General features: G+C 53.6%; 1 protein-coding gene across 1 annotated transcript in view; it reads left to right on the forward strand.

The window, feature by feature from the left end:
• Positions 1 to 24,898, forward strand: part of STX1A (syntaxin 1A) — a 66,768-nt gene extending 41,870 nt beyond the window's left edge. Inside the window, exons 4-10 of the mRNA XM_066333158.1 lie at positions 9,687 to 9,761; positions 12,376 to 12,449; positions 15,663 to 15,771; positions 21,335 to 21,408; positions 21,710 to 21,847; positions 23,502 to 23,612; positions 24,155 to 24,898. Coding sequence (XP_066189255.1) covers positions 9,687 to 9,761; positions 12,376 to 12,449; positions 15,663 to 15,771; positions 21,335 to 21,408; positions 21,710 to 21,847; positions 23,502 to 23,612; positions 24,155 to 24,232 — 659 coding nt within the window. The 3' untranslated portion in view covers positions 24,233 to 24,898. The remainder of the gene's footprint in view (positions 1 to 9,686; positions 9,762 to 12,375; positions 12,450 to 15,662; positions 15,772 to 21,334; positions 21,409 to 21,709; positions 21,848 to 23,501; positions 23,613 to 24,154) is intronic.
• Positions 24,899 to 25,370: the final 472 nt, after the last annotated feature.

Here is a 25,370-nt window from a genome sequence, read left to right on the forward strand (position 1 = left end):
TGACAAAATTCCCTGAAATTCAGTCAGTGTTTAAAAATATAAATCACACCTTTTTTTTTGTTGTTATTGTTGTGGTTTTTGTTGTTGTTGTTTGTTTTGTTTTGTTTTGTTTGTTTTTTGGTGTTTTTTGGTGTTTTTTTTTTTTTAATCTGGATTCCAGGTTCAGGTGTCTGAATTCTTTGTGGGTGCATTTTGAGTCTTTTTTTCACACTTGCTGCTTTGGGTACCAACTGCAGCATCTCAAACACACTCCCAGCTGAAGCTCTGGGAGGTAGGACTACTTCTGGTCAGTTTTTTTTTTTTTTTTTTCTGCCAGTGCTATAAAAAGTTTTCAGCCAGAGGTAATACTTGCTCTTTATCATGGAAATTTGCAACTCTAAAAATAACCTTTCCACAATTCCCCAGCTGGCTTCCTTTCTGCACAAAGCCCTGTGTCTCTCTGTCCAAATGGGCTCACTGTGTGTCACCTTGTGCAGGGGTGAAGGACTCTGCTCCCTCCTGGCTGCAGCCAGTCCCTCCCCCAGGACTTCCTCCCCCGTCCTTTGGGATGCTCAGTCACAGGGCCCCTCATGGGCACAGACTCACTCTCACCCAGAGCAATTTGAATACAGCATTTGTGGCCCGTCTGATTTTGGAATGAGTTGTGGTGTGTCCTAGGGCCTGGGGAGGGATGGGTAAAGTGCCTGAGGGCACTGAAATACAGAAATAAAGTTACCAAAGGCAAGAGAGCCTCATCGAGTTGAACTCGGCCAAAAGCACAGATCTGCATCTGGGCTGGGGCAATCCCCTGTGCTGGCACAGACTGGGGATGGATGGATGGATGGATGGATGGATGGATGGATGGATGGATGATGGATGGATAAATGGACGGATAAATGGATGGATGCATCATGGATGGATGGATGGATGGATGGATGGATGGATGATGGATGGATAAATGGAGGGATGGATGGATGGATGGATGGATGGATGGATGGATGATGGATGGATAAATGGAGGGATAAATGGATGGATGGATGGATGGATGGATGGATGGATGGATGGATGGATGCAGAGAAGAACTGGAGGATTCTGGGGACTGACAAATGAGACTTGACCTGGCCATGGGCACTGGCAGCACAGAAACCCAAATGTCTCCTGGGCTCATCCTCAGCAGTGTGGGCAGCAGGGGAGGGTGGAGATGTTCCCTCTCTGCTCTGCTCTCCTGAGACTCCCTGGAGCTGCCTCCAGCTCTGGGGTCCCAGCCCAGGACAATGGTGTTGAGCAGAGGGTGGAGTCAGGTTGGACATGGGGAAAAAATGTCAGATCATGAGCAGAGCTGTGTTTGCCTCATCCCTGGAAGTGTTCAAGGCTGCATTGGGCGGGGCTTGGAGCAGCCTGGTCTAGTGGAAGGTGTCCCTGCCCAGAGCAGTGGGTTGTTCTGGATGATCTTTGAAGGTCACTTCCCGCCCAAACCACTCTGTGAGTCCATGATCCTGTGATTAAAGCTTGGTACAAAATTGAATTGCTCCAGACGTCTCTGTTTACGAGACCAGTTAAAACCCTACAGAATTGCAACTGCTTGTCTGTGATCCCAAATTCATCCCAGTTTGTGTTCCTCAGACCTGGAAGGAAGATTTGTTTGGATAAAGTATGGAATAACTTTGTCACAGCCTGGGAGAAGGACCCTTTGAGGGCAGGTCTCAGTACCAGGGACACTCAATCATCTGGATGGTCTTGTCTTGCTCCTTGATATCTAGTGCTCACAGAATGAATTTAAAGCACTTTATCCCTCCTGCATACCTAAGGGTTTCTTACCACTTCTCTGTACCTTCTACTCCTGGAGTTTCACTTCCCATGGATTTACATTTGTCTCTGTTCTCCCATGCGTGGTGAGGAGGAGAATATTTTCCCACCCTCTCCCAGTGTCACAGAAACTGGAGCTGGGAGTCACAGGGAGCCAGAAAACCCACCTAGCAGTGGCCTGAAGGACAAACTGAAGTTTTCTTGAGGTGCTTAAAGAAGAGCAGAACCTCTCAACCCATTCTGGTGCATTAGTAAAGGAAAATGGGAGAATAATGCAGAAAGGGCACAAGTATATGGGAAACACTTCTCTTTTTTTGGGAAATACATGATGTATCTTGTGCTGATTAAATTCCAACATTCCAGCAGTAAATCAGTTTGTTGCTAAACAGTTGGTACCAAAAATAGGCACTGCTGGATTCAGGCTGCCGGAAGGTATTGATCGGGAAGTTTTCCAGGAGCTGAGTAAGATGGTGCCTTTGCCATTAGTGTTGATTTCCAATAATTTCTGGCATACCTAGTGGGCACTGGGAGCTTGGGAGGTAGAAGAGCATCGATTCTGAAGAGAGAGGGATTGAGCTGGGTAATTATTGACTGCTTAAACCGACCTTGCTTCTGAGTAAAATAATGGAGTATTCGAAGTGGAGTTCGATTGGGAGAACTAAAGAAAGGAGGTGAGACAATTAGTGCAAGTCAGTGTTGTAAAAATACAGCTGAGGAGCTTTAGTTGGTACCTGTGCCCTCAGGGTCTGTGGGAGGGCTGGGGCACCTTTGGTCCCTGTGAGCTCCAGCACTGCATCTCAAGTGCCCTGTGTCCATCCTGGAGCTGCCAAGGGTTTGTGTGTGGCTCCAGGCAGAATGGGAGCAGGCAGTGGAGGGGCTGGTTTCTCTAGTGCTGCCCTGGAGCTAACAGGATGAATGGAAGGGCTTGGAGGAAAGCCACAGGGAAGACAGAAGACCATGGAAAGGGAAGGGGAGTTTGCTCATCAGCCAGCTAATTGCTCCAGGAGCACAACTTTGGGAATGGTGCTGCAGAGCTGAGAAGTTCTGACAGATGGGCACATTTGCAGCAGGTGGGAGCAGCCATCCACAGCCATTTGCTTGAATGAATTTTGCTGTCTTAATTGGGTGCCCCTCGTGAAGGTGGGATGAGTCCCAGGGGGTGCAGCCACCTGCCCTCGTCCCCACAGCACTCCCTGCATCCTGTGCTTCCATCAGGGCTTCCATCAGATCCTGCTTTTAATTACAAGATCTTCTGAAGTCCCTCTGCTCTGAGCTGTTGGTCCTTGCTGTCTCCTGCCAGCCCAGTGACCTCCTGTGTTCCCAACAGCTGCTGCAGTGGAGCTGGAAGCTGGGAAGGCAGTGTAGGATGTGTTGGGCTGAGGATGCTGGAGGTGAGCTGTGGGTCTGGGTTTGCTGCTGGCTGTGAGGCAGGAGGCTCCATGAGCCCTCTGCAGGCAGGATGGGCAGCCAGTTCTGGGAGCCACGTTGTTACAGGAGTTGGCTTCTAGCTCATGTCAATGTACAGGCATTTGTATTTACACATGACTCTCCTTCATCCCTCACTGTTTACAAACTGGGATTTTAGTGTTAATTGGGAAAAAAAATATATCCAATTTAACAGAGAAACTGGAGCGAGGCACTGCACTGGCTCTGCTCTGCCACCCTTGCATGGGGCTGTCACCAGACCAAGGTCCTTTGGTGTGAGCACTGTGATCCCCTCATTTGTGCTGTTGAGTTATAAACAGCCAGCAGGTGGCTGCAGGAGAGACCATTGTTAGCAGCAGTGTTGGTACCAGGGCAGGGACCATCCATCCATCCTGAGCCTTGGTGAGGCCACACCACAAATCCTGTGTCTGCGCCTCTCACTCCAACAAAGACATCAAGGGGCTGAAGTGTGTCCAAGGAAGGGAATGGAGAACCAGGAGCATCTGAGGGAGCTGGAAAGGGGCTCAGCCTGGAGAAAAGGGGCTCAGGGGGGACCTTGTGACTCTGCAGAACTCCCTGACAGGAGGGGACAGCCAGGGGAGGTCGGGCTGTGCTCCCAGGGAACAGGGACAAGACAAGAGGAAACAGCCTGAAGTTGTGCCAGGGGAGGTTTAGACTGGATATTAGGAAAAAAATCTTCACTGAAAGAGTGGTTAAGTCTTGTCACAAGAGTGTGGTGGAGTCACCATCCCTGGATGTGTATTGCTGTGGTTCAGTGGGCATGGTAGTATTTGGTCAAACTTGATGATCTTGAATGTCCTTCCCACCCTTGATGATTCAGTAACTCTGTGGTTAACACACAGCACATCTCTCCTTTCATCCTGAGACTGGCCTCCTGTGGGGATTTTCCAGCTCTGAGGCTACTTTGGAGCAGCAGGAACAGTGGGAGGAAAATGATCACAGAATGTGAACATCCTGGAGGTGCTCAGGATAGCTGCCTCAGCCACTGTAAGGGCTGAGCTGGGCTTGGTACACGAGGATGCCTGTGGCCAGTCTGGTGTTGCAAGCCCAGTTATTGGTGGAAAGCCCCTCAGACTCTGTCCTTCTCTGTGACTGGACTGGCCTGGCAGCCTGTGGGGGTCATGCTGGGAGGCCAGAGTTTGGGAAACAGGACCCATCACCACTGGTATCAAGTGGTATTGTATAAATGCAATTTTACTGATGTATGTTATAGGAACTCACTTAAACATCCCATCCCTGGAAGTGTCCAAAACCAGGCTGGACAAGTTTGGAGCAACCTGGTCTAGTTGAAGGTGTCCCTGCCCATGGCAGGGCATGGGAATGATCTTCAAGGTGCCTTCCAACCCAAACCACTCTTTGATTCTAGAATTCTCTAATGTCACATCCTTCCTTTTTAATGATGTAAAAAGTCAAAAGCTACAGTTTAATCTGTTCTGGATCACCCCAAAACACAGGCAGGTGGATGAACAAGGGATGTTTCAGGGTGTACCTTTCATCCCAGGAGATCCCACAAGCTTTTCAGACCTTTCTGTGCATCATCTCTGTTCTGCTCCTGTGTAAAAGCCTGGGGATTTTGTACTGACCTTGAATCCTGGCAGTCTCTCCTTGCTGAACCTTGGACAGGATTTGTTCCTGGCGTGCAGGAAGTTAAAAATCCTGGGGCTGCTGGTCCTTCCTGACAGTACTGGTTGTCTCCTGTGCCCTGCTCCTGGCAAAGGCAGGTGGATGGCCTTGCCATGTCCTGTTCCTACAGCTTGGCAGGCAGCTGAGGCTCCTTGTGTTGCTCCTGCATGGATGGGACAGGCCTGGCTCTGCTTGGAGTAGGGGTTGAGCAGTTCTCCCCTGTCCCCCTCTGCCTGCTGCCCATTCTGTCATACCTGCTGCAAATGCTTGTGTTGGTCAGAGTTGAAAAGAATTCTAGAAAATGAGGAAAAGGTTGAGTCAGCATGTGATGTTTTTGTTCTCGTTTTCCTCAGCTTGAATCAATAAGCTGCAATGTGAAACTCTGAGCTCTGTTTCCAAGAATAAATGTCAGCCTTTGGGAACTGAAGGACTGCACAGAGGTCACTGATGTGCCAAATCTCTTTTGGCAAATGGGACTTCAGCTGGAAAGTCCTTCTCACAGAGCTGCTCTCCATCCATCCATCCATCCGTCCATCCATCCATCCATCCATCCGTCCATCCATCCATCCATCCATCCATCCATCCATCCATCCATCCATCCCCCAGTCTGTGCTGGTACTGGGGATTGTCCTGACCCAGGTCCAGGAGCTTTCTATCCAATCTCATCACTAGTGGCTTTTAAAAAAAGACTTCATTTGTATTGCTTTAAGGCCATGGAAACACTATGGAAGATGTTTCTGCCATAGAGTTCCTAAGAAAGATTCCTTACTATTTGCTCCCAGAGACCAGATCTTTTTGGGGCTTTCAGGTCTGTACTTCCTCTTTGCATTCACCTTTAAAAAATACCCAACATTCCAGAAATGAAAGTGCCAAGATAAACAAGAAAGGTTTATTTGTTTAAGATTTCCTTCAAGGAACTGTTCTCTGGATCTTCTTGCATTTTTTTATTGAAAGAGCTAAGTCTTTGCTAAAAGACAGTTTGCCAGGTAACTCAGCTGGGAATTAGCTTGGAATTGCACTTTTCTCAATGATGTTGATTGCTTATTGTCAGTGAAGACTTGCAGGTTGCCAAGGTGAAGTTTCTTAGTCTCAGCAAAGATTGAGCGAGGCAGCTCGAGGGCTGAGCACCTTGTAAGTCACTGTCACCATGATGTCCAGGGGGCTGTAGTGACAGTGCCTGCACTTACCTGCCTGTGAAGGGTGGAAGTCTGTGCCTGCCAGCACCTGCCTGTTCCTGCCTGCTCTTTTGCCTGCTCCTGCCTGTTCCTGCCTGCTCCTGCCTGTTCCTGCCTGCTCCTGCCTGTTCCTGCCTGCTCCTGCCTGCTCCTGCCTGCTCCTGCCTGTTCCTGCCTGCTCTTGCCTACCTGTTCCTCCCTTCTGCTTCTGCCTGCTGCTGCCTGCTTGCTTCTGCCTGCTCCTCTCTACCTGTTCCTGCCTGCCTATTCCTGCTTGTTCCTGCTTATTCCTGCCTATTCCTGCCTGTTCCTGCCTGCTCCTGTCTGCTCCTGCCTGCTCCTATCTGCTTTTGCCCACTGTTCCTGCCTGCCTGCAGTGTTACCAGCCTGGGCTGGGTGTCTGCTCTCTGTCACCTGGGGTCCTCATTAGCTGTTGGCAGAGGGAGGAGAAAGAGTTAGTGCCCCTGCCTGCTCCCTGCACTGCGTGGGCTCCCTCCCAGGCAGGTCACAGCAGGCTCTGGGGCTTCTCAGGGGTGTAAGATTTGACCTTGAACCAAAGACTCCTTCTCCCTCCCAGCAGAGACTGGGGACACGTGGCCATGGGGATGGACATCTCTGCTCTCGTGCCAGTGGGAATGGAGCAGACATCCTGGGTGGGCTGTGGGGAGCTTGACTCATCCTCTGAAACATCCCATCTGTGCCCTCGGTGCCACTCTGGCATGAAGTGTTGCTGGCCAGGGCACAGCATTGTTGTGGCACTTCAGCTTCCCGTGGCTGTATGTCACTCGCTGTGAATGGTTAAATAGATCTCAGTGAGTCACTTAAACAGACACGGTGGATGTGAAAATAATTGTCTGGGCAGCCTGTGCCTGCCAGGCCTCCAAGTAATCCTCACACGGCCTGTGACTCAAATCAAGCCAGAAGGAGTGTTCTTCATGCTGCTCAGTTGGAAATGTTTTGAGGGAAGGCATCCAGACCTGTTCCCTGTGCCCTCCCTCCAGCAGTGTGGTCTTGTCTGCTCCCTGAGAGGCCAGCACAGGACCATGCTCACCACTGCTTCTGTGTGTCCTCAGTGGCAGCTTCACAGCAGTGTGCCTCAGAATCATAATGGACTTCAAAGACCATCTCATATCTCATCTCATCTCATCCCATCTCCCTGCCATGGGCAGGGACACCTTCCACTATCTCTGGTTGCTCCAAGCTCCATCCAGCTTGGCCTTGGACACTTCCAGGGATGGGGCAGCCTGTGCCAGGGCCTCACCACCCTCACAGGGAGAAATCTCTTCTCAATATCCCATCTAAGCCTGCCCTCCTGCAGTGGGAAGCCATACCCCCTTGTCCTGTCACTCCATCCCTTGTCCCAAGTCCCTCTCCAGCTCTCCTGGAGCCCCTTTAGGCACTGGAAGGGACTCTGAGGTCTCCCCAGAGCCTTCTCTTCTCCAGGCTGAGCACCTCCAGCTCTCCCAGCCTGGCTCCAGAGCAGAGGGGCTCCACTGCACTTGCTCCAGTAGCTCCACATCCTTCTTAGGCTGGGGACTCCAGAGGTGGAAGCAGGCCTGTGGGTGAGGTCACACAAGAGCAGAATGGAGGGTGGGATCCCTCAGCCTGCATTGACAGGGAGGAGGGAAAGCACATGGCACTGAGTGATGTGAACTTGTTCCATAGACCTGAAGGTGGATGTGGGTGGGAAGGGACCTTGGAGGCCCCTGCCAGTCCCCTCCAGCAGGTCCAGTGCTCAGCCTCTCACCCAGCCTTGTGCTGAATATCCATGAGGACACATCCCACGGCCTCTCTGCATCTGGGATCTGACCACCATCATGGCTGCTTTTCTTCTTAATACCTAATTTGCATTTTGCTTGTCCCAGCTTGGTCCAGCACTGCTTGTGCTCTTCCTTGCACCTCCAAGCTTCAGTAGGAAGCTGAATGTCACCTCCAAGGACCAGCAGCCCCAGCGTCTCTCCACCCTCCTGCAGGGTCTCAGACAGCAGTAGGAATCCTCTTGGCTCTCCTCTTTCCAGGTGGACAATCCCAGCTCCCAGCTCATTCCCATGTCTGTGGCAGTCTGTTGTCTCCAGCACTCCTGGTGCTTATCCAGCCTGGATGGCTGCAGGGAGTTACTCAGCCCAGGCTGCTTTATTTCTTTATTAAGAAATAATTATTAATTCCTTATAATTACAGTTATGAATTTCTTATTATAACAGTTTCTTACTGTTTATCGCTTTCCTATTATTGCAAATTCTTTCAAGACATTTCTTCATATTACAATTTCTTATTATTTCTTTATTTCTTATTATTACAAGTTTTTAAGAATGGGGAAAAATAATTAGTCACTTAAATGAGAATTTAAACTGAAAATGTCATATTCCTGTCACTGCATTTGTGCCCCTTCTCCAGCAAATATCCTGGGGTGAAGGACTTCACAGATATGTTCCTTCTCTCCTTTTCCCAGTAGTGCTGAAGTTTGTAGCTTGGGGATGGGAATGTGTACAGCCTCCAGAACGATGAGACCTTCCCCCAAAACATTCCCATCATCAGGATTTTCTAATTATGGCTGTGACTGGCAGCTGGCATCAGAGCCACTGACATGAGTCAGTCAACAGCCTCAGCTCTGTTAAACGAAGATTTATTTATTTAGGTCCTGATCTGATCAAAATCAAGAGGGAGTGTTTGGGTGGCAGCAGGGAGAGCTGCACTGGCAGACCCCATGGGGCTGTGCCCCTGCTCCAGCCCTGCTGCTGTGTGCAGGGGTCTGACAGTTCCTGAGGCTCAGGTTACTGAGGGGCACATCTGCAAATCCTGGCTTCTCTCAGGGCACCCTGGATTTTGGGACAGGAGCCTGTATGTGACCACAGATTCACAGGACAGTTCGGGTTTGAAGGGAATTTGAAAAGTTCCACCTCCCTGTCATGTGCAAGGACACCTTCCACTATCCCAGGTTGCTCCAGTCCCCATCCAGCCTGGCCTTGGACACTTCCAGGGATGGGGCAGCCACAGCTGCTCTGGGCAACATGGCAGGGCCTCTCCACCCTCATCATGGTTCGAAATTTCTTCCCCATGTCTAACCTGACCTCCTTCTTGTTCAGTTTAACACTTGTGTTGGGCCCCAGAGCTGGAAGCAGCTGGAGGTCTCAGGAGTGTGAGGAGAGTCCAGCATGGAGCATGAGTGCTCCCAGTGTGGATTGTGGGAGTGCTCCCAGTCTGGATTGTGGGAGTGTTCCCAGTCTGGATTGTGGGAATGTTCCCAGTCTGGACTGTGGGAGTGCTCCCAGTCTGGATTGTGGGAATGCTCCCAGACTGGATTGTGGGAGTGTTCCCAGTCTGGACTGTGGGAATGCTCCCAGTCTGGATTGTGGGAGTGCTCCCAGTCTGGGCTGTGGGAGTGTTCCTAGTCTGGATTGTGGAAATGCTCTCAGTCTGAATTGTGGGAGTGCTCCCAGTCTGGATGTGGGAGTGTTCCCAGTCTGGATATGGGAGTGCTCCCAGTCTGGATGTGGGAGGGCTCCCAGTCTGGGGATGGGAGTGTTTTCAGTCAGGGGTTAGAAATTCTTCCAGTTAGGGGGTTGAGGTGCTCACAGCTCGGGTCTCTGTGCTCTGCAGGGCAGCAGATTTTAGTGGTGTCTGCAGCACATCCATGTTTGCTCTTTCCTCTCTCCCCAGAAACGAAAGAGGAGCTGGAAGAGCTGATGTCTGACATAAAGAAGACGGCGAACAAAGTGCGCTCCAAACTAAAGAGTGAGTGTTGTCCTGTGAAGGAGCTGTGGGGCTGTGCCTGGAGCACTCTTCTCCCAGGCTGGGAATACTCCCAGGGATGAGCATCATCTTCCCTCTCTGCTGTATCCTCCAGTTGCTTTTATTTGCCCTCCAGTTGCTTTTATTTGCCCCCTTGTGCCCATTCCCAGGAGGGAATTGAGGGAATGGGGCCATGGGCAGCTGCTGGGCTCTCAGTAGGTGCTGTGCCACACCACTGGCAGGGGTTGGACACTGGGCAAACCCCCGGCTTGGCCAAAGGTTCTGTTCAGGTCTGGGTGAGTGAAGGGGTGCTGCTGTGGGATGTGACCTTCATTTTCCACTGTTGGAAGAGTCAAGTCAGTCTCTGAGGTGTGAGAACAAGGTGACTGTCAACCCACTGATGGTCAGGGTTGTGCTGGAGCACTCAGACAAGCCCAGAATTCCAAGACTGGACCCCAGGGGACTGAGGGAGTCAGAGAGGATGGCAGCATCTTGAGATGGGAGGCAGGTCACCTCTGGCACCTCAGATTTGCCTGTGGTGGTCTTGGACATCAGTCTGGGGTTTGGTTGACATTGGTGTAGAAGACCTGGCTGTGTCTGAAGGATAGGAGAGGAGCTGGTGCTCCCCCCAGGCCAGCAGTGTCCTCACTAATCCCGGGCTTTTGTGGAAGTCTCACAGTCCTGGAGGACTCAGATGTGTCTGGAGCCCTTTGTTAGGTAGGTCACCTGGTGTGGCCATGTCCCACGTGTGGGCCAGGAGACCTGTGCCTCTGTTGTTCCCATTCTCCCTTTGTCCTCCTAGCACATGATCTCAACTAGAGCAGGAAGAGCCAGGGGCCATCTATCATCTGTTCCATAGTCCAGGGGTCCATTCCTATGGCCCTGGACACACTGGGATCCCTGGTGACAGGGTTTGGCCTTAAGAAAACAAAAATTTTTATCTCTAAGTGTTTTGTAAGGGACTTTGAAAGCCTGAAGGATTGCAGGACAGGCTCCTGTTTCCTGCTTCCAGAAAAGCCTCTCTGGTATCATATTTACCTGGAGCAGCAGATGACTAGTCCTTGTGCTTTGTCCCAAATCCCCTCATGGCCAGCATGATCAATGACAGAAAACAATCAGAACTGATCAAAAACAACATCTGCTGACAACAAACTGACTTCTTCAGGCCAGACATTACTCATGCAGGGGCTAATTCTAATTACTAGCTTCTTGGAAAAATGTGATTTCTACTAATTATCAGAAATGCCCAGTGTTTGCCAATACCATCCCTGGGAGTGGGGAGGGGTTTGTGAGGAGTGTGGAGGAAGCGCAGTCACTGAGGAAAGATGCTGAGCTGTGCTGGAGGGTGAGAGGCAGCTCCAGGGAAAGGGGAGCCCCTGCTGCAGGAGGAACCTGCCCTGTGCTGGGCTTGAGGGACCTGCTCCAGAGTGGAAGGGGCTGGGGTCAGCCAGGCTCTGAGAGCTGTGGGACATCAGTGTTGGGAATGGGTCCTCAGCCAGACTCTGGGGATGCCACCAGCTCACAGCAGGTGCTTTACATGGAGATGTGTCTCTGCACACTGGCCACCTGCTGATGGGAGCTTTCTTCAAAGCTTTCTGAGTTTAGTCTTTGAATTAGTATGTCCTGAGCTGGCCTTGAGGAACAGGTTTTATAGAATCCTGGAATGAGGGAATGGTTTGAGTTGGAAGAGGCCCTAAAGGTAATCTCATTTCACTCCTTGCCATGGGCAGGGACACCTTCCACGACACCAGGTGGCTGCCAGCCTTGTCTAACCTGGCCTTGGACACTTCCAGGGGTGGGGCAGGATTGCACTGTCCTGCTCTGTGCCACCCCCCTGCCCTGCCCAAAGCAGGGTGGGACATGACAGTGCTCCTCCCTGCCATGATTCACAGGCTTTGGGCAGGGGGGGCTCCACACCAATTATCTTCATCATTAAAGGGGCATGGATGCTCAGCACAGTGCAGGGATCATGCCTGGTGGCTATGGTGGGTATTCCCTGTGCCAGTCCAGGCAGCTGGAGGAGCTGCTATTTTTAGGTTCCCTGGAGGAGTCTTGAGGTTTGGTATTTTGCAGAGACACTTCAGCTCTGGATTTCTTCCTCCTGCCTCTCTGGTGGAAACAGCTCTCCAATTTGTTTGAATACTGGCAATCAGACCTAAGCACCACATTGATTTTATGTGGAAATCCTGGCTTGGCAGCCTGGGGGTGACAGTGCTGCCCTTTCAGCCCCAAATCACAGCCATTGGCCAGGCACCAGGTGCTTTGCAGCAATGAAACAGGGTTTTGCTGCCAGGCTGAATGGTGGAGTCAGGATTTGGGAACTGCCCCCTGCCAGCTGCTCCTCAATCCAGTCTTTCACAGTCCCTTTCCAAACAATCCCTTTCTAAGCTAAGCACTGGAACAGGCACTCTGGCAGTGGTGGAGTTGCCATCCCTGGAAGTGTTAGGAAATGAATACATGTGGCATTTGGCAGGGTGGATTAATGGGCTTGAGGTAATCGGTCGAAAATTGGATTTGATGATCTTGGAGGTCTTTTATTAAGATTACAATCTTAATAATTCTGTGGTTGTTCTCCAGACAGCACAAAATAGTGTGTTTTCCCTTCTCCCCTGACCAGGCATTGAGCAGAGTATCGAACAAGAGGAAGGACTGAACAGGTCATCGGCCGACCTGCGGATAAGGAAAACTCAGGTGAGCCTCTGCCCTGGGACACCAGGAGGGGGAGAGTGGGAAGTGGCAGCTGAGGGATCCCAGGAAATGCTGGGGGAGGAGGCCTGGGCTTGGCTGTGGAGCAGATTTCTCTGTGTGCAGCTCTGCCCTCCTGCCCAGCCAGGCAGAGCTGTGTGTAAGTTTTACCTTCTGGTGATGCTCTGGTGAGAGAGCACCCAGTGGGATTCAGCCATTGCTCCAGCCTGGAATCTGTCCTCTCTACTGGGGGATGTGGGTGAAGACAGGGCATCTCAGAGCCTTGCTCTGCAACCAGGAATGTGTTCCTGCAAACCATTGAAGGGATAGAGGCAACAGGAGCAGCCAGTGCTGCTCTTTAGCACTTGGGGTGGGATCCAGATGCAGATCTGTGGCTCTCACAGGGGTTTTCACACACACAGAAAGTCCTGATAGCTCCATGCTCTGCAGTGGTGATGGAGGAGTTTTGTATTTTATCTCCTCCTCAGCCTGGGAAGCCACTCAGGGAGCTGCTCTCCCATCCACAGTTGGTGCCAGATCAATATCTGGCCCGAGTGCAATGGCAGCAGTGGTAATGGATCCAGTGCTGCCAATGGAGTGGCAGTAATGGTAATGGATCAGCTCTGCAGATGCAGCTCCCAGCTGGAGCCCCAGCACCCTCCAGCCCTGCACCAGCAGGGAGATGCTGTCCCAGCTCAGCCCCAGGCTGTGGGGGAACCCTCCTCTGCAAAGGATGGGGAGGGCAAAGGCCCAGCTCTAGGGCAGGCAGCACAAGGAATTGCTGGGCCGTGTGTGTTCCCAAAGCCTGGCCTGCTCTTGCCTCCCTTCCCACATTCTGTATGGGATTTGGGATGAGCCAGACTGGAAAGCTGATTTAGACAGGCCTGGTGCTTGAAGCTTGGTGTTCCTGTGGGTGTTTGTGCCTTCTCCAGTTCGTATGGACTTGCTGTTAGCAAAACACTGAGTAAAAGAAAGAATGAGGAGCCAAGTCCCCCTTGTTCATGTGTTGTAAATTAGGAGTAACTGAGCATTAAGATTAGGGATTTATCTTCTGGCTTTGCTGTGGTCATCTCCAGCCAGAAGGGTCTCATCAGATCTGGGCCTGCCTGCAGCAGATCCAGGTACAGGGAGGGGGCTCAGGGTCTCAGTTCCTAAGGGCATCCCTAGTCCAGAAATGTGGCCAAAATGTAACTTCCCAGAGGTCTCCACAGTATTTTCCACATTTCTGTATGTATATATCTATTTTATATATAAATATAAATCTTTATATAAAATTTTATATATTTATATAAATTTTTATATATTTATATAATTTTTGTATATATAAATATCTATTTTGTATATAAATAAAAATTTTGTGTATTACCCCATGGGATAAACAGTTCAAAAATATCTTCCAGTTAATCACATGAAGGACAAGGATCCCAGTTTCAGTGTGTGCTTTTAGGGGCTTTCAGAACCCACTCTGATTACCCAGAAGCTTTTATGAGCTCTTTGGAAATCCAGTTTGGGCTGTTTTGCCCATGTTTGGGGAGTGAAGTGTTGCTAGACCTGAGTGAAACAAATCCTTTTCCTGACTTGAGTTAATATTTTCTGTTTAATGAGTTCAATCACAAGGTGCATTTTTATATGATTTTTATTTGCTGGGAATATTGAGGTAGGTTTATTTAATGTCTGAAAGCCATTTAAGATGCTTTTTTCCAGCCAATTCTGTAGAAAACTGTGTGTTTTTCAAAAAATCAAATGCATATTGTAGACGTGTGGGATGCCCATGGGAACATAAAATAACAATCTGAGAAAATAAACACTGAGTTAAATAACTTGTTAAGCAAAAGAGGTGTAGCATGGTGTGCTGGTGAGCAGGAAGGGTGTCACTCAGCACCCAGGCTATATTTGGCTCCAGATCAACCTATGTTGGTAGTTTTGAGCTGAATGAGAATGAAGTGGATTTTAGGAAAAACAATTTTGGAACAGCAGAGGAGTTGCTTGGATGGCACATCACGTTGTTGAGCTGAGATGTTTGTGGACTGTTCTGACCTTGCTCTGGGCCAGCACCTCTGGAGCAGAGGATGGAGCTGGAGCTGCCAGGGGCGTTTGTGTGAGGTTTGTGGTGGAGGAGAGAGAAGATGAGCTGAGGCTCTCCATAAATACTCTGCTGTTGCTGCCTTAGAATAGCTGCAGAGCCACTGCAGGCTGAGATGTCTCCAGTGTCATCTCCTGGAGGTGGGGCTGTGCTGCCTGGGGCTGCTCCACGTGTACAAACACAACAGGTCTGAGTGCTGGTGGTTCCAGACACGTCTGACATTCCCCATTCCCTCACTGTGCAGAGATGGGAACAGAGCTGGGGAAGGGTCTGGAGCATCAGGAGCAGCTGAGAGAGCTGGAGGGGCTCAGACTGGAGAAAAGGAGGCTCAGGGGGACCTTCTCACTCTCTACAGCTCCCTGACAGGAGGATGCAGCCAGGTGGGGGTCAGGCTCAGCTCCCAGACAAGTAACAGGACAAGAGGAAACAGCCTCAAGTTGCACCAGGGGAGGTTCAGGTTGGGCATCAGGATGAATTTCTCCACTGAAATTCATTGGAGAAATTGGTCAGGCACTGGAAGGAGCTGCCCAGGGCAGTGGTGGAGCTCCCATCTCTGGAGGTGTTGAAGGAACAATTGGATGTGGTGCTCAGTGTCTGGCCTGGTTCACGAGGTGGGGATTGGTCACGGCTGTGACATGAGAATATTGGAGGTCTCTTCCAACCTTGGTGATTCTGTGATTGTGCCTGTGAGCAGGGCTGGGTACTGTTGCCCCCAGCATTGCAGAGTGATCCCCATGGGTCCCTCCTGTGCCTGTGCAGGGTCTGCCATGTCCTGGCAGCACGGCAGTGGCTCAGCCCAGGGCACTGCTGTGGCCTCACCTCCAGGCTTTCTAGGCACAGGTCGTGCAAGGAGGGTGCTGCCACCTCCCAGGGTGTCTTCTCAGGGCTGGAGGCTGTGCTTAGGTGGGGCTGGATGAGGGGTGCCTCTGGTCCACTCCCCTGGGGATGTGTCACCTGCTGCCACCTGCCCTCCCTTGCTCTCTGTCACACTCCCCGGAGCAGCATTTGGGCCAGAAATGCTTTCGGGGTGGTTGGAGGTGCAGGAGGCGCTCAGGGCTGAGCCTTCCCTGCTGCAGGGGTGGCAGGGCTCTCCCTCCCATGGAACCCTGAGCCCCTCTGTCCTTGTCCCCCCTCAGCACTCCACGCTGTCGCGCAAGTTCGTGGAGGTGATGTCGGAGTACAACGCCACGCAGACCGACTACCGGGAGCGCTGCAAGGGCAGGATCCAGAGGCAGCTGGAGATCAGTGAGTAAACCTGCTGTGGGAACACTGCTGTGCAGTGCCTGCCATGGGGACACATCCTGCACTGCTCCCAGGGGACCAGAGCTGCTCCCACGGCTGGGCAGAGCTTCAAAAGCCGGGATGCACAGGAGCAGATGGGAGTGACTGGAACACGGCTTCTGTGGGACATGGGCTGGTACCTGGAGCTTCAGTGGCAGAGTGCATCCAGCAAAGCACATCCCAAAATGCTGCAGAGAGAGCACAGGGATCACAAGGAGAGGAATTTTGCCTGTGTTTGCAGCTAATTTTTAATTCAAAGAAGCTCGTGGGAATTCCTGATTCCTGTGTGTACTTGTCGTTCCTCAGGGTGCTCTTCGTCATGGATGAGCTGAGCTAAACATGAAAACAGAGAAGGGAATTCTTGAGATGGGAGCACTCGCTGCTCCTGATGGTCTCCCTTGCACAGGAAGAGCAGGAGCCTCAGTGCTGCCCCAGGCACCTCTCAGCAGCCATATTGTCACCAAGGGTGACACCTCTGAGGCTGGTGACACCTCACCCAGGTGACACTACTGTGGCACCAGGATGTCTGAGTCATCCAGAGCCCATCACTTAGAAGTCCAGTCCTGCCTGTCCATAAAAACATTCTCCTTATGATTCTTCTGGGCAGTTAGTGAAACTTGGATAGTTTAGAGCAATGGGGTTATCTCCTTGCAAAAAAGAACCATGTAACTAGGGGAATAATCAAGGGGGAAGTCAGGACATGCAGAGATTAAAGGAGATTTTGCAAATAATCTCACTGTCAGACAGGCTGTGGGGTTTGTTCTCAGAATGGAAGGCTCTGAACTTAGTCCTTTTTATTCCTAACGACCAAGTTGATGTTTTTGCTTTCCTCCAACAACTGACTGAATAATGACAGGAGCTCTGAGAGTCAGTCTGGTGTCTTTGGTGGCCACCTGTGGGGATGTGCTTCATTGGTCTGGGACTCTGGGTGCTGTGGGGTGTGGGGATTTCTGTGGAGGGCTGGAAGGAGCTGTGCAAACCTTAATCTTCGTTCAGATTGGTCTTTGTGATGTGTAATACTGACAGGGCTGGATGGGAGGGCTGACTGACACGAGGCTCAACAAGAGCTTGCCAGTTTGCTGTAAAGCAGGATGTGTCACTGCTCCAGCTGCCTGACTCATCCGTCAGCCAACATCACCCTGCAGGTGACAGCTGAGGAGTGACTTGTCATGTGAGCAGCAATTTAAGGTGTCCCTGAGCCTCCCTCTGAGAGAGGAGATTTGGAAGGGCTCAGCCATGTCCTTGATTGGATGCAGACCTGAAAGAAACCTTCCTCTTGTTTTCCTGCTGGGTTTTGGGAGGGCTCTGCTGCTCTGCTGAAGTTCTGAAGGTACAGTGTTATTCTTGTGTTGCTGTGTCCATCCTGCCGGGTTGTCAGTGCCTGGCAGAGCCTGGTGGGTGCAGGGAAAGGGCTGCCAGGAGCCCCCATGGAGCAGTGTGTGGTGTAGGGGAGGTGTCCCAGTCCCTGATAGCAAGGGACCCTGGTTCCCTTCAGGATGGAGGTGGAGGAGTGTGGGGGATAAGTGCATTTCTCATTGCTACAGAAGAGGTGCAGAGGTGGGATGGGGAGGGACATTGTCCTCTGCACAGCCCTTTGCCAATGCTGGATTCCCCCATCAGGACAGTGGAAAGTATTTCCTGACAAAAAGACTCATCAAAAGGAAGAGCTTAAGGGTGTTTTGGCAGGACAGGGGCTCTGCTTGGCCTGGGGTGTCCCAGGCAGAGCCTTCAGCCCCAGCTGCTCCAGGGACTCCTGCACAAGCTCCTTGGAACAGAACTCAGCTGGGATGTGGTGACTGCACATTTCTCCACAACATCCTCAGCTCTCCTTTCCTGCTGGGGAGTCCAAAGATAGAAAGTGCTGGGAGCTCTGACAGCAAAGCCAGTGAATCACTGGGGTTTTCAGAGTGTCAGAGCAGAAACTTCTCAGCTGCTCTGGGCGGGCTCCCCAGCACCCAGCAAGTTTCTCCATCCTCACCACATCTGGCTCTGCAGGTAGGACAGGGGCAGAGTTGGTGATGTAGAGTCACTGCCCCGGGCTGTAGCCACCCCCTGGGGCTCCCCACAGCCCTCTCAGCATCTGTTCCCTTCTCCCTGTGCAGGCACTGCTGTGTCTGTGTGTGCCAGAGGCTGTGCCTCAGTAACCATCACACTGCCCACCCAGGAGCTGCTCTGAGGGGATGAAGTGTTTTTAGGTTTTGCTCCCAGAGAAATTGGATTTGGAGCTTGGAGGAGCAGCTCACTGTGGTGGGTGTGCAGCTGAAGTTATGGAGGTGCTGCACAGATGCTGCTTGTTTTTAGGGACAGTTCTGTAATGTGCAAAACCAAAGAGACAAAACCAAAGTATCTTCTGTATCTGAGGGCACTAAAGATTTCATCAGGCCCTGCGTGCCAGACCAGGTGAACTGGTGTGCAGGACAATGAGCTGTGGGTGCATCCCACCCTGAGCCTACAGAGTCTGGGGGCTGCTCTGGCCCTGGCAGCTCATCTGCTCCACCCAAGAGCTTATTTAGGATTCCTGTGGCACTTTCATCTCAGGAATGACCGTGGGATTTATCTTGAGTGCAGATGCTGAGGGACAGGGAGGTGAGTGGCACTTTGTGATATGCTAGGCGGGGTTTTTATAGCTGAATCTTTCTCATCCTGATACCAGCATGGGCAGTGCCAGACCTGTCTGAGCTGGGTGACAGCCAAGAGGGCCAGTCACTCATATCTGCTACCTCACAAGCAGGTGGACAGGACAGCGTTATCCATCTCTCCATGAATTGTATGGATTTGTGTCTAAAAGCCAGCTCTAGGCAGAGGATCCCAGCCTTGGAGAAGTGCCTTGTCCTCAGCATGTCCAGTGTGAGCCCCAGCTGTGGCTCTGCAGGTGCTGGTGCAGCCCTGCTGCTGGGAGGAGGGATGCTGCCAGCCCAGGGGGTGCTGGCAGCCTGGAGAGCCCAGCTGAGCCTTGTTTGGCCATGGCACATTGGACTCCTTCAGCCCCCAGCCACCTTCCCTATTTATAGACCGTCTGCATGCAGAATTGGACAAACTGGCATCCGTGTCAGCTGGGCTGTGGACTGAGCTGTGGCACCAGAGACTTCCCCCACACCCTGACAGGGCTGCTCCTGCCCCATCCCCTGGGAGCTGGTCCATGGGGATGGTCACTGTGTCCAGCTGGGCATTACAGGGCCAAGGGCTGTGCCTTGAGGGGGGAAGTCTCCTCAGTGGCTTCATGTTTGCCTATCCCAGAGTGTCCAGTGGCTCTGCAGCAGTGGGACCTGGGCACTGTCTCTCACTCTTCTCTCCCTGCCAGCTTAGGGCTGAAGTTGTTTCTCCAGCTTCCTCCATGCTCTGAGATTCTTGTCTCGTTGGCAGAGCTGCTTCTCCCCAAGAAACTTTATTGCTAGAGATGCCAAGTAAAAGGCAGATGTGCTCTGGAGCTCTCTGGGGAGGCACAGGTCCCATTCACAGGATTTTCCAGTGTTTCACCAAATTTTGAGGCAGGAGTGTTCCCCCAGGCCCTTCTCCCTTGGTACCACCTTGCAGTGGCTCCATCCCTTCAGTCCCACTTTTGGCTGTGCCGTGGCCCTGTGGGAATGTGAGCAGCACATCAGGCAGGTACCCAGGGCACTTTGAGCTGATTTTACTGCTGTGGAGGAGCTAATGACAGAGCAGGAAGCCAAACCATGAAGCCTGGTTAGGAGGCAGTGGCCTTTCTGGGAAGTCCTCTGAGGTCCTGCAGGTTGGTGATGTTGTTTGGCAGGTGCTGTACTGGGCAGCATGGGTGAGATGCAGCCTCCAGGCCCCAAGCTTTGGTTCAGCATTAAAGCAAATTCTTCCTGAGCAGCTGTGGCCCTTGGCCAGGCCAGCAGTGCCTGCCAGGTGTTATTCCATGCAATGCCTTTGCTCTCACCCCTCACCTTGCCACAGCTTTTAGCAGCTCTGTGCTCTGCATTCAGAGAATGAGGCAGCAAGGATAGGATGAGAAAGTGTATCCCACATCCCATCCCACCTCTGCCCAGGAGAGATGTGGCATCTTCTGGAGCTGATCCCCCTCTGCTTGCCCTTCAGGGCTGCCTTGAGGGCTGGCATTTGGCAGAGCAAGTAGCTCTCCATAGACAGCACCTGGAATGCTCCTCCTTATCACTGGGCCAGTGACTGCTCAGAGCACATCAACAGGAGGGTTTGTAAATTTGTGCTGCTTGGTCCTCTGTTCTCCCTTTCTGGCAGCAGAGGAGCCAACAGGCAAGAAAAGCTGGCAGGGGGTGTCATGGGTCATCCTTGGTGGGGGTGATGCTCTGTCACTCTAAAACATGCAAGTGTCTGGAAATGGGCTGTGGACCCTTCTCAGAGGTGGGGACCTTGGGGACCTTGATTTATCCTGAGATTCATGAGTACACAGGTGGAAAAGCTCCATCCTCACATGCATCTGTGAACCTCCTCAGGTAGTTTTTGTGACTCAAACCAGCAGCTTTTCAGGGCTTTGGGGACACTACCAGGTCGTAGTTGTCTAGAGCCACCTCACACAGGACTCCAGCCTCTGCCCACACATCTGAGAGCTGTGCTCCACTCTGCCCATTTCCCCCACTCTGAGGTGTCCTGGACTCATTCTGGAGGATGCTGTTGTCCTTTTCAGTACCACTGGCTGCAGGCAGCATGTTGCAGAGGAACCATCTACAGACCCCAGCCCTGCTCTGCAGGTTTTGGTTTCATCCAGCTTGGTGGGGTCACTTCATTAGCTGACTGCCCTGTTTGCACTGCTGAGGTGTCACCTGCCCTCTCTCAGGTGACCTGCTCACCCTCCCCATCCCACTGGGCAGCCCCAGTGCCCTGCCCAGCATCCCCATCTGTTTGCCTGTGATTCCATGTGTCCCTTGGGCTGCTAGCCCAAGGAATACACTGCAGTTAATGAATGCAGGGATCAGTGCCACTGTGGAGTGGTCAGCATCTCTCTCCGCTGTATGGGGTGGGGAAGGGAAGGAACAACATGGTGTGGGTGAATTGTTTTTAGAGGGGCCATGGGGCTGGAGGACCCCAGAGACATGGAGGGTTTTGCCACAGGGGGAAGGACAGAGCCTGGCTCCTGTCCCACAGCAGCTGGGCCAAAACTTGGGCAGTCCATCTGAGCCCAGTGTCCTCATGGCATTGAGCTGGCTGGGACAGAGTTTGCCAAGAATGTACCTGCTTGTGCCTTCTTCCCCACCCCTCCTCCTTCACACACGCCATGGATGCTGGTGGCTGCTGGCCCCTTAGCTCTGCTCCCTGCCCCACAGGAATGGTTGGTGTGTCCAGGAGGGACAGGTGGGCCTTCCTCTGTGAGCTGAGCCAAGGTGGCAGCTTGATCTCTTAAAATGAGGGGTGTCTGAGCCAGGCTGTGAGGGCAGCCCCTCAAACTGCCCTGGATGCTCTTGGGGCTGAAAGCTTTGCTCTGTTCCACTCGTGGGAAAAATACCGTGGAGCCAGCAGAGCACTGTGGTTGGGCTGTGGGAGCTGTGGGGGGGACAGGGGCTCTTGGCTGACCTCTGTTGTGTGGTTGCAGCTGGCAGGACCACCACCAGCGAGGAGCTGGAGGACATGCTGGAGAGCGGCAACCCGGCCATCTTCTCCTCTGGGGTAAGCAGTGCCACGGGCTGAGCTGAGCCCCCTCAGCCCAGGGGATGGGGATGTGCTGCCACAGTGGCCTCAGTGGAGGGTAATGCACACAGCCAGTGTAGGAGCAGGGCCCAGGGGCTCGGGTCTGGCCTGAGGATGCTGTTGGAGCAAAGTTTGAGTCCCAGCATCCTGCTGCAAACTGCCTGGCTTGGGGTGGGTGGAGGGGCTCTGTAGCTCCTGCTCATCCCTCTCTTGGTGCCCCCAGTCCCAGCATTGGAGCTGGGTCTGAGCATGGTGCTCAGTGGCCGTATTTTCTCTGCAGATCATCATGGATTCAAACATCACCAAGCAGGCGCTGAATGAGATTGAGACACGGCACAGTGAGATCATCAAACTGGAGAACAGCATCCGAGAGCTGCACGACATGTTCATGGACATGGCCATGCTGGTGGAGAGCCAGGTGGGGAGATGGTGCAGCCCAGGGGCTCATCTGAAGGGGCTGGAGGGCAGTGGGGCTCCCTGTGGTGGGTGGGGAGGCTGGAGAACAGTGCTCCCCTGCCCTGGGTGGGTGCTGAGAGGAAAAACCACATCTAGGACCAGCATGGCTCCCCGTAGGGCTGAGCTGGGCTCCCCAGGGCTGGAGCCACCCTCCTGGCACCCCAGAGCTGGGTGCTGTGTGTGGGGTGGGAGGTTCAGTGAGGGGCTCATAAGGAGGGCAGTGGGTGACTGCCATGCAGGAGGAGATTTCTTCCCCTTCCCTGGAGCACCAGGCCCAGGTGGGTGAGCTCAGGGTGTCCCCTGGGCTGAGCTGCCAGCCCCTGGCACCAGTCCCTTCAGGCAGCCACGTGCTCCTGTGTCTTTGCTCACCCCCCTTCTTGCCCGCCACGCTGCCATGGCCCGAGGAGACGTCGCTGGCAGGTAAAGGCCCACTGGCCGAGCCCCGTGGTGCTGCATGCTCTGCTCTGCTCTGCATGGCTGCTCCTGCATGGCTGCTGCTCGCGTGGTGGCACTGGGATGGGCCAGGACGGCAGGGGTCACCAGGGCACGGTGGTGTTGGTGGCCTGTCCTGTCTGCACTGGGGGTTATTTGTGGGGAATTCATGATTCCATGCCCTGCCCTAAGGGCTGGACAGTGCCAGCACCCGTGTCCTGTGGTGAGAAGCTCGGAGCTGCTGGCGCTGGGAATAGAGGGGTGCCAGGCAGGCAGCAGGGCTGGCAGCTCTGCTCTGCCCCAGCCATGGCACAGGTAAGAAAAGAAGCAGCAGTTTTATGCCACAGGGAGCAGTGGGTGGAGCTCAGTGCTCAGCACTCCTGGGCCCCAAGGTTTGTCCTCCTTGTGTTCTCCAGCATTAAGTTGAGAAATGGGCACTGCAGAGTTGCTGGCTATGAGCCCATGGCTCTGTGGCCTCAATTCAGCCCATCCCATGCATGAGGACACCGGGCTTCAAACCTCCCACTCCTGCCAACCCTGTCCAGCTGCTGCAGGACGTGGCTGTCCTACCCAGTCAGGATGGGGCCAAAGGAGGTGAACAAGGCTGGAGGAGCTCACCCACCCCATGTCCCCACACCCACAGGAGCCCCTACTCCCAGCCTACCCCTGCAGCAGGGGTCCCTGCAGGGCTCTGCAGTCCTGGCTGGCCTTGCTGCAGACCCTCCTGCCTTGGGTGCAGTGCTTGTGTGGATTGGAGCAGTGGTTCCTCGTCCCTGCACGTGCATGATTTCCTGAGCATCCCTCATGGTGCTACTGGTGCTGTCCTTGCCCCCTGCCATGCCTCCTGTTTCAGCAGCATGTGGTGTGGTGCTGGTGTAGATCCTGTTGTGGCTTTGATGTCACCTCAGATACTGGACAGGTCAGGACCGAGCTGGGAGCTCCCCTGTCCCTCACCCTTGCTTGTCTCACTGTTGGGATGTGCACAGAGATTCTCTGGGATGGGGCATGCGGTCCAGAGCTCACGTCCCAGCAAACACCCAGTGCCCACAGGCAGCTGATGGTGCTTCTCTCCATGCAGGGCTGCTGGGCAGGGCAGCATTCCCCCGGAGCCAGGGAGCAGCAGAGCAGGAAGGAGCTCAGGTCTGCATGCGCGTGGGCGCGTGGGCTGTGTCCTCCCCCTGCAGGGAGAAATGATTGACCGCATCGAGTACAACGTGGAGCACTCGGTGGACTACGTGGAGCGGGCTGTGTCCGACACCAAAAAAGCCGTGAAGTACCAGAGCAAAGCCAGACGGGTGAGTCACGGCTCTGCCCCTGCCTGCACTGCTGCCACTCCACTGCCTGGCTGGCACCTGGCCTGCCCCAGGCAGCCTGGCACAGCTTTGCACTGCCCGAGGGCCACGTTACCACACCCCTGGGAGAGCCCAGGTCCTGAGGGTTGCACAGATGAGGCAGAGCTCCCAGCACAGGCTGTGTGAAAGCTGACAGCGGGCCATAGGGCAGGGGTGCTGCTTGGGGGAGGAAAAGGGACAAGGTGGACCCCTGGACCAGGCATGCTGTGAGAGCCAAATCCCTTGTAAAAAAATAATAGGGAAAGGTCATGGCTCAGCACAGACCCTGAGCATAGTGCCAGCTGTCTGTCCTGCTCCCAACACCTGGTCCCGTATCAGCTTGGGGACCTGAGGGCCACCAGCTCAGCTCTGCTAACCCAGGGCAGAAGCAGGAGCAGGGGTGTCCCTCCCTGCCCAGGACTGCCTGAACCCCTGGGTCCATCCTGCCCCAACACTCACCATCCCCTCTCCCCTCTCTCCCTACCACTGCTGGCACACCCGAGCAGAAGAAGATCATGATCATAATCTGCTGTGTGATCCTGGGCATCGTCATCGCCTCCACCTTCGGCGGCATTTTCGGCTAGACTCACCCCCCAGGACTGTTTGTGTGCGATGGATGGAGCCGCGCGTGCCATGGGGCTGCAGCCACACCGGAGCAACCCACGCAGCCCCGGAGCCTCCCAGCAGCATTTCAGTTTCTAATGCATGGTTGTTTGTGACGCTGTGTGTGCGGTGCGGTGCGTCTGTGTGGAGGGAGCTCCAGCCCCGGGGCGCAGGCGGGGGGCAGGCGATGGTGATGGGCGCAAGGGGGACCCTGGGGGGGAACCCGAGCTCTCATCACTGCTCCGGGCTGGGTGGCTGGCTGGGACCAGGTGGGGGGGGGTCCCTTGGGCACCGCTGCTCATCCTGTGATGGGCAGTCTGTGTTAGTGACAGCCGAGGAGGAGGGATGGATGATGGGTGTTAGGGGTCCTTGGGAGCACGGTGCCCAGCCAACCTCCCAGCTTGCCCATCACCTCGAACTCTCATGTCTGTCAGCCGCATCTGTGCTTGCAAACACCTTCCCTTGGGCTGCTTCTCTTCGGGGCCCTTCCCCAGGGGTGTGCTCTGCCCAGCCCTGCCTGGCCAGTGACTGTGTCTGGCTCTGGGGCTCCATCCCTGCCACTCTTCCAGTGGCAGGGCTGTCCCCTCCCTACGTGAGCCCTCACCCCAGTAGGGTGCCAAAGGTTGGATGCCACTGCAGGTGGTGGGTGCCTGGGGACAGGAATAGGGCATGTGGGGGCCAGTGCTGCTCCAGGATGCTGGCCTGACAGGACAGGATGGCACAGATAGTCTAAGGCCAGTGAATTTCACTGGCTGCTCATTCTGCAGCACAGCCTCATCACAGTGCTCTCAGCCCTGGCACATGGTGGTCCTGGCTCCTCTTGCCCACAGGCCTGGACTCTGCCTGCCAGGGTTTGGGGCTGTTGCTGATGTCCACAGCCCGGGGCAGCACTCACCTGCAAGCAGGGCTGCTCCAGCCTTGCTTTTCCATACCCATGGCCCGGGGCTAGAAGCAGTTGGGCTTTCTCCTGTTGTGGTCCCAGGAGCAGCCCTTGCTGCCTCCAGCCCCCTGCAAGCAGGAGTAGCAGCCTTCCTCCTGTATCCAGTCTGGTTCTGAACAGGCCAGTGCCTGACTGCCTGTTTGCCACCTGCGGGCACCCTGCCGCTCCTGGCACCATGC

Source organism: Sylvia atricapilla, chromosome 20 (genome assembly GCF_009819655.1).
Source record: "Sylvia atricapilla isolate bSylAtr1 chromosome 20, bSylAtr1.pri, whole genome shotgun sequence".
In the NCBI taxonomy this organism is placed as follows: domain Eukaryota; kingdom Metazoa; phylum Chordata; class Aves; order Passeriformes; family Sylviidae; genus Sylvia; species Sylvia atricapilla.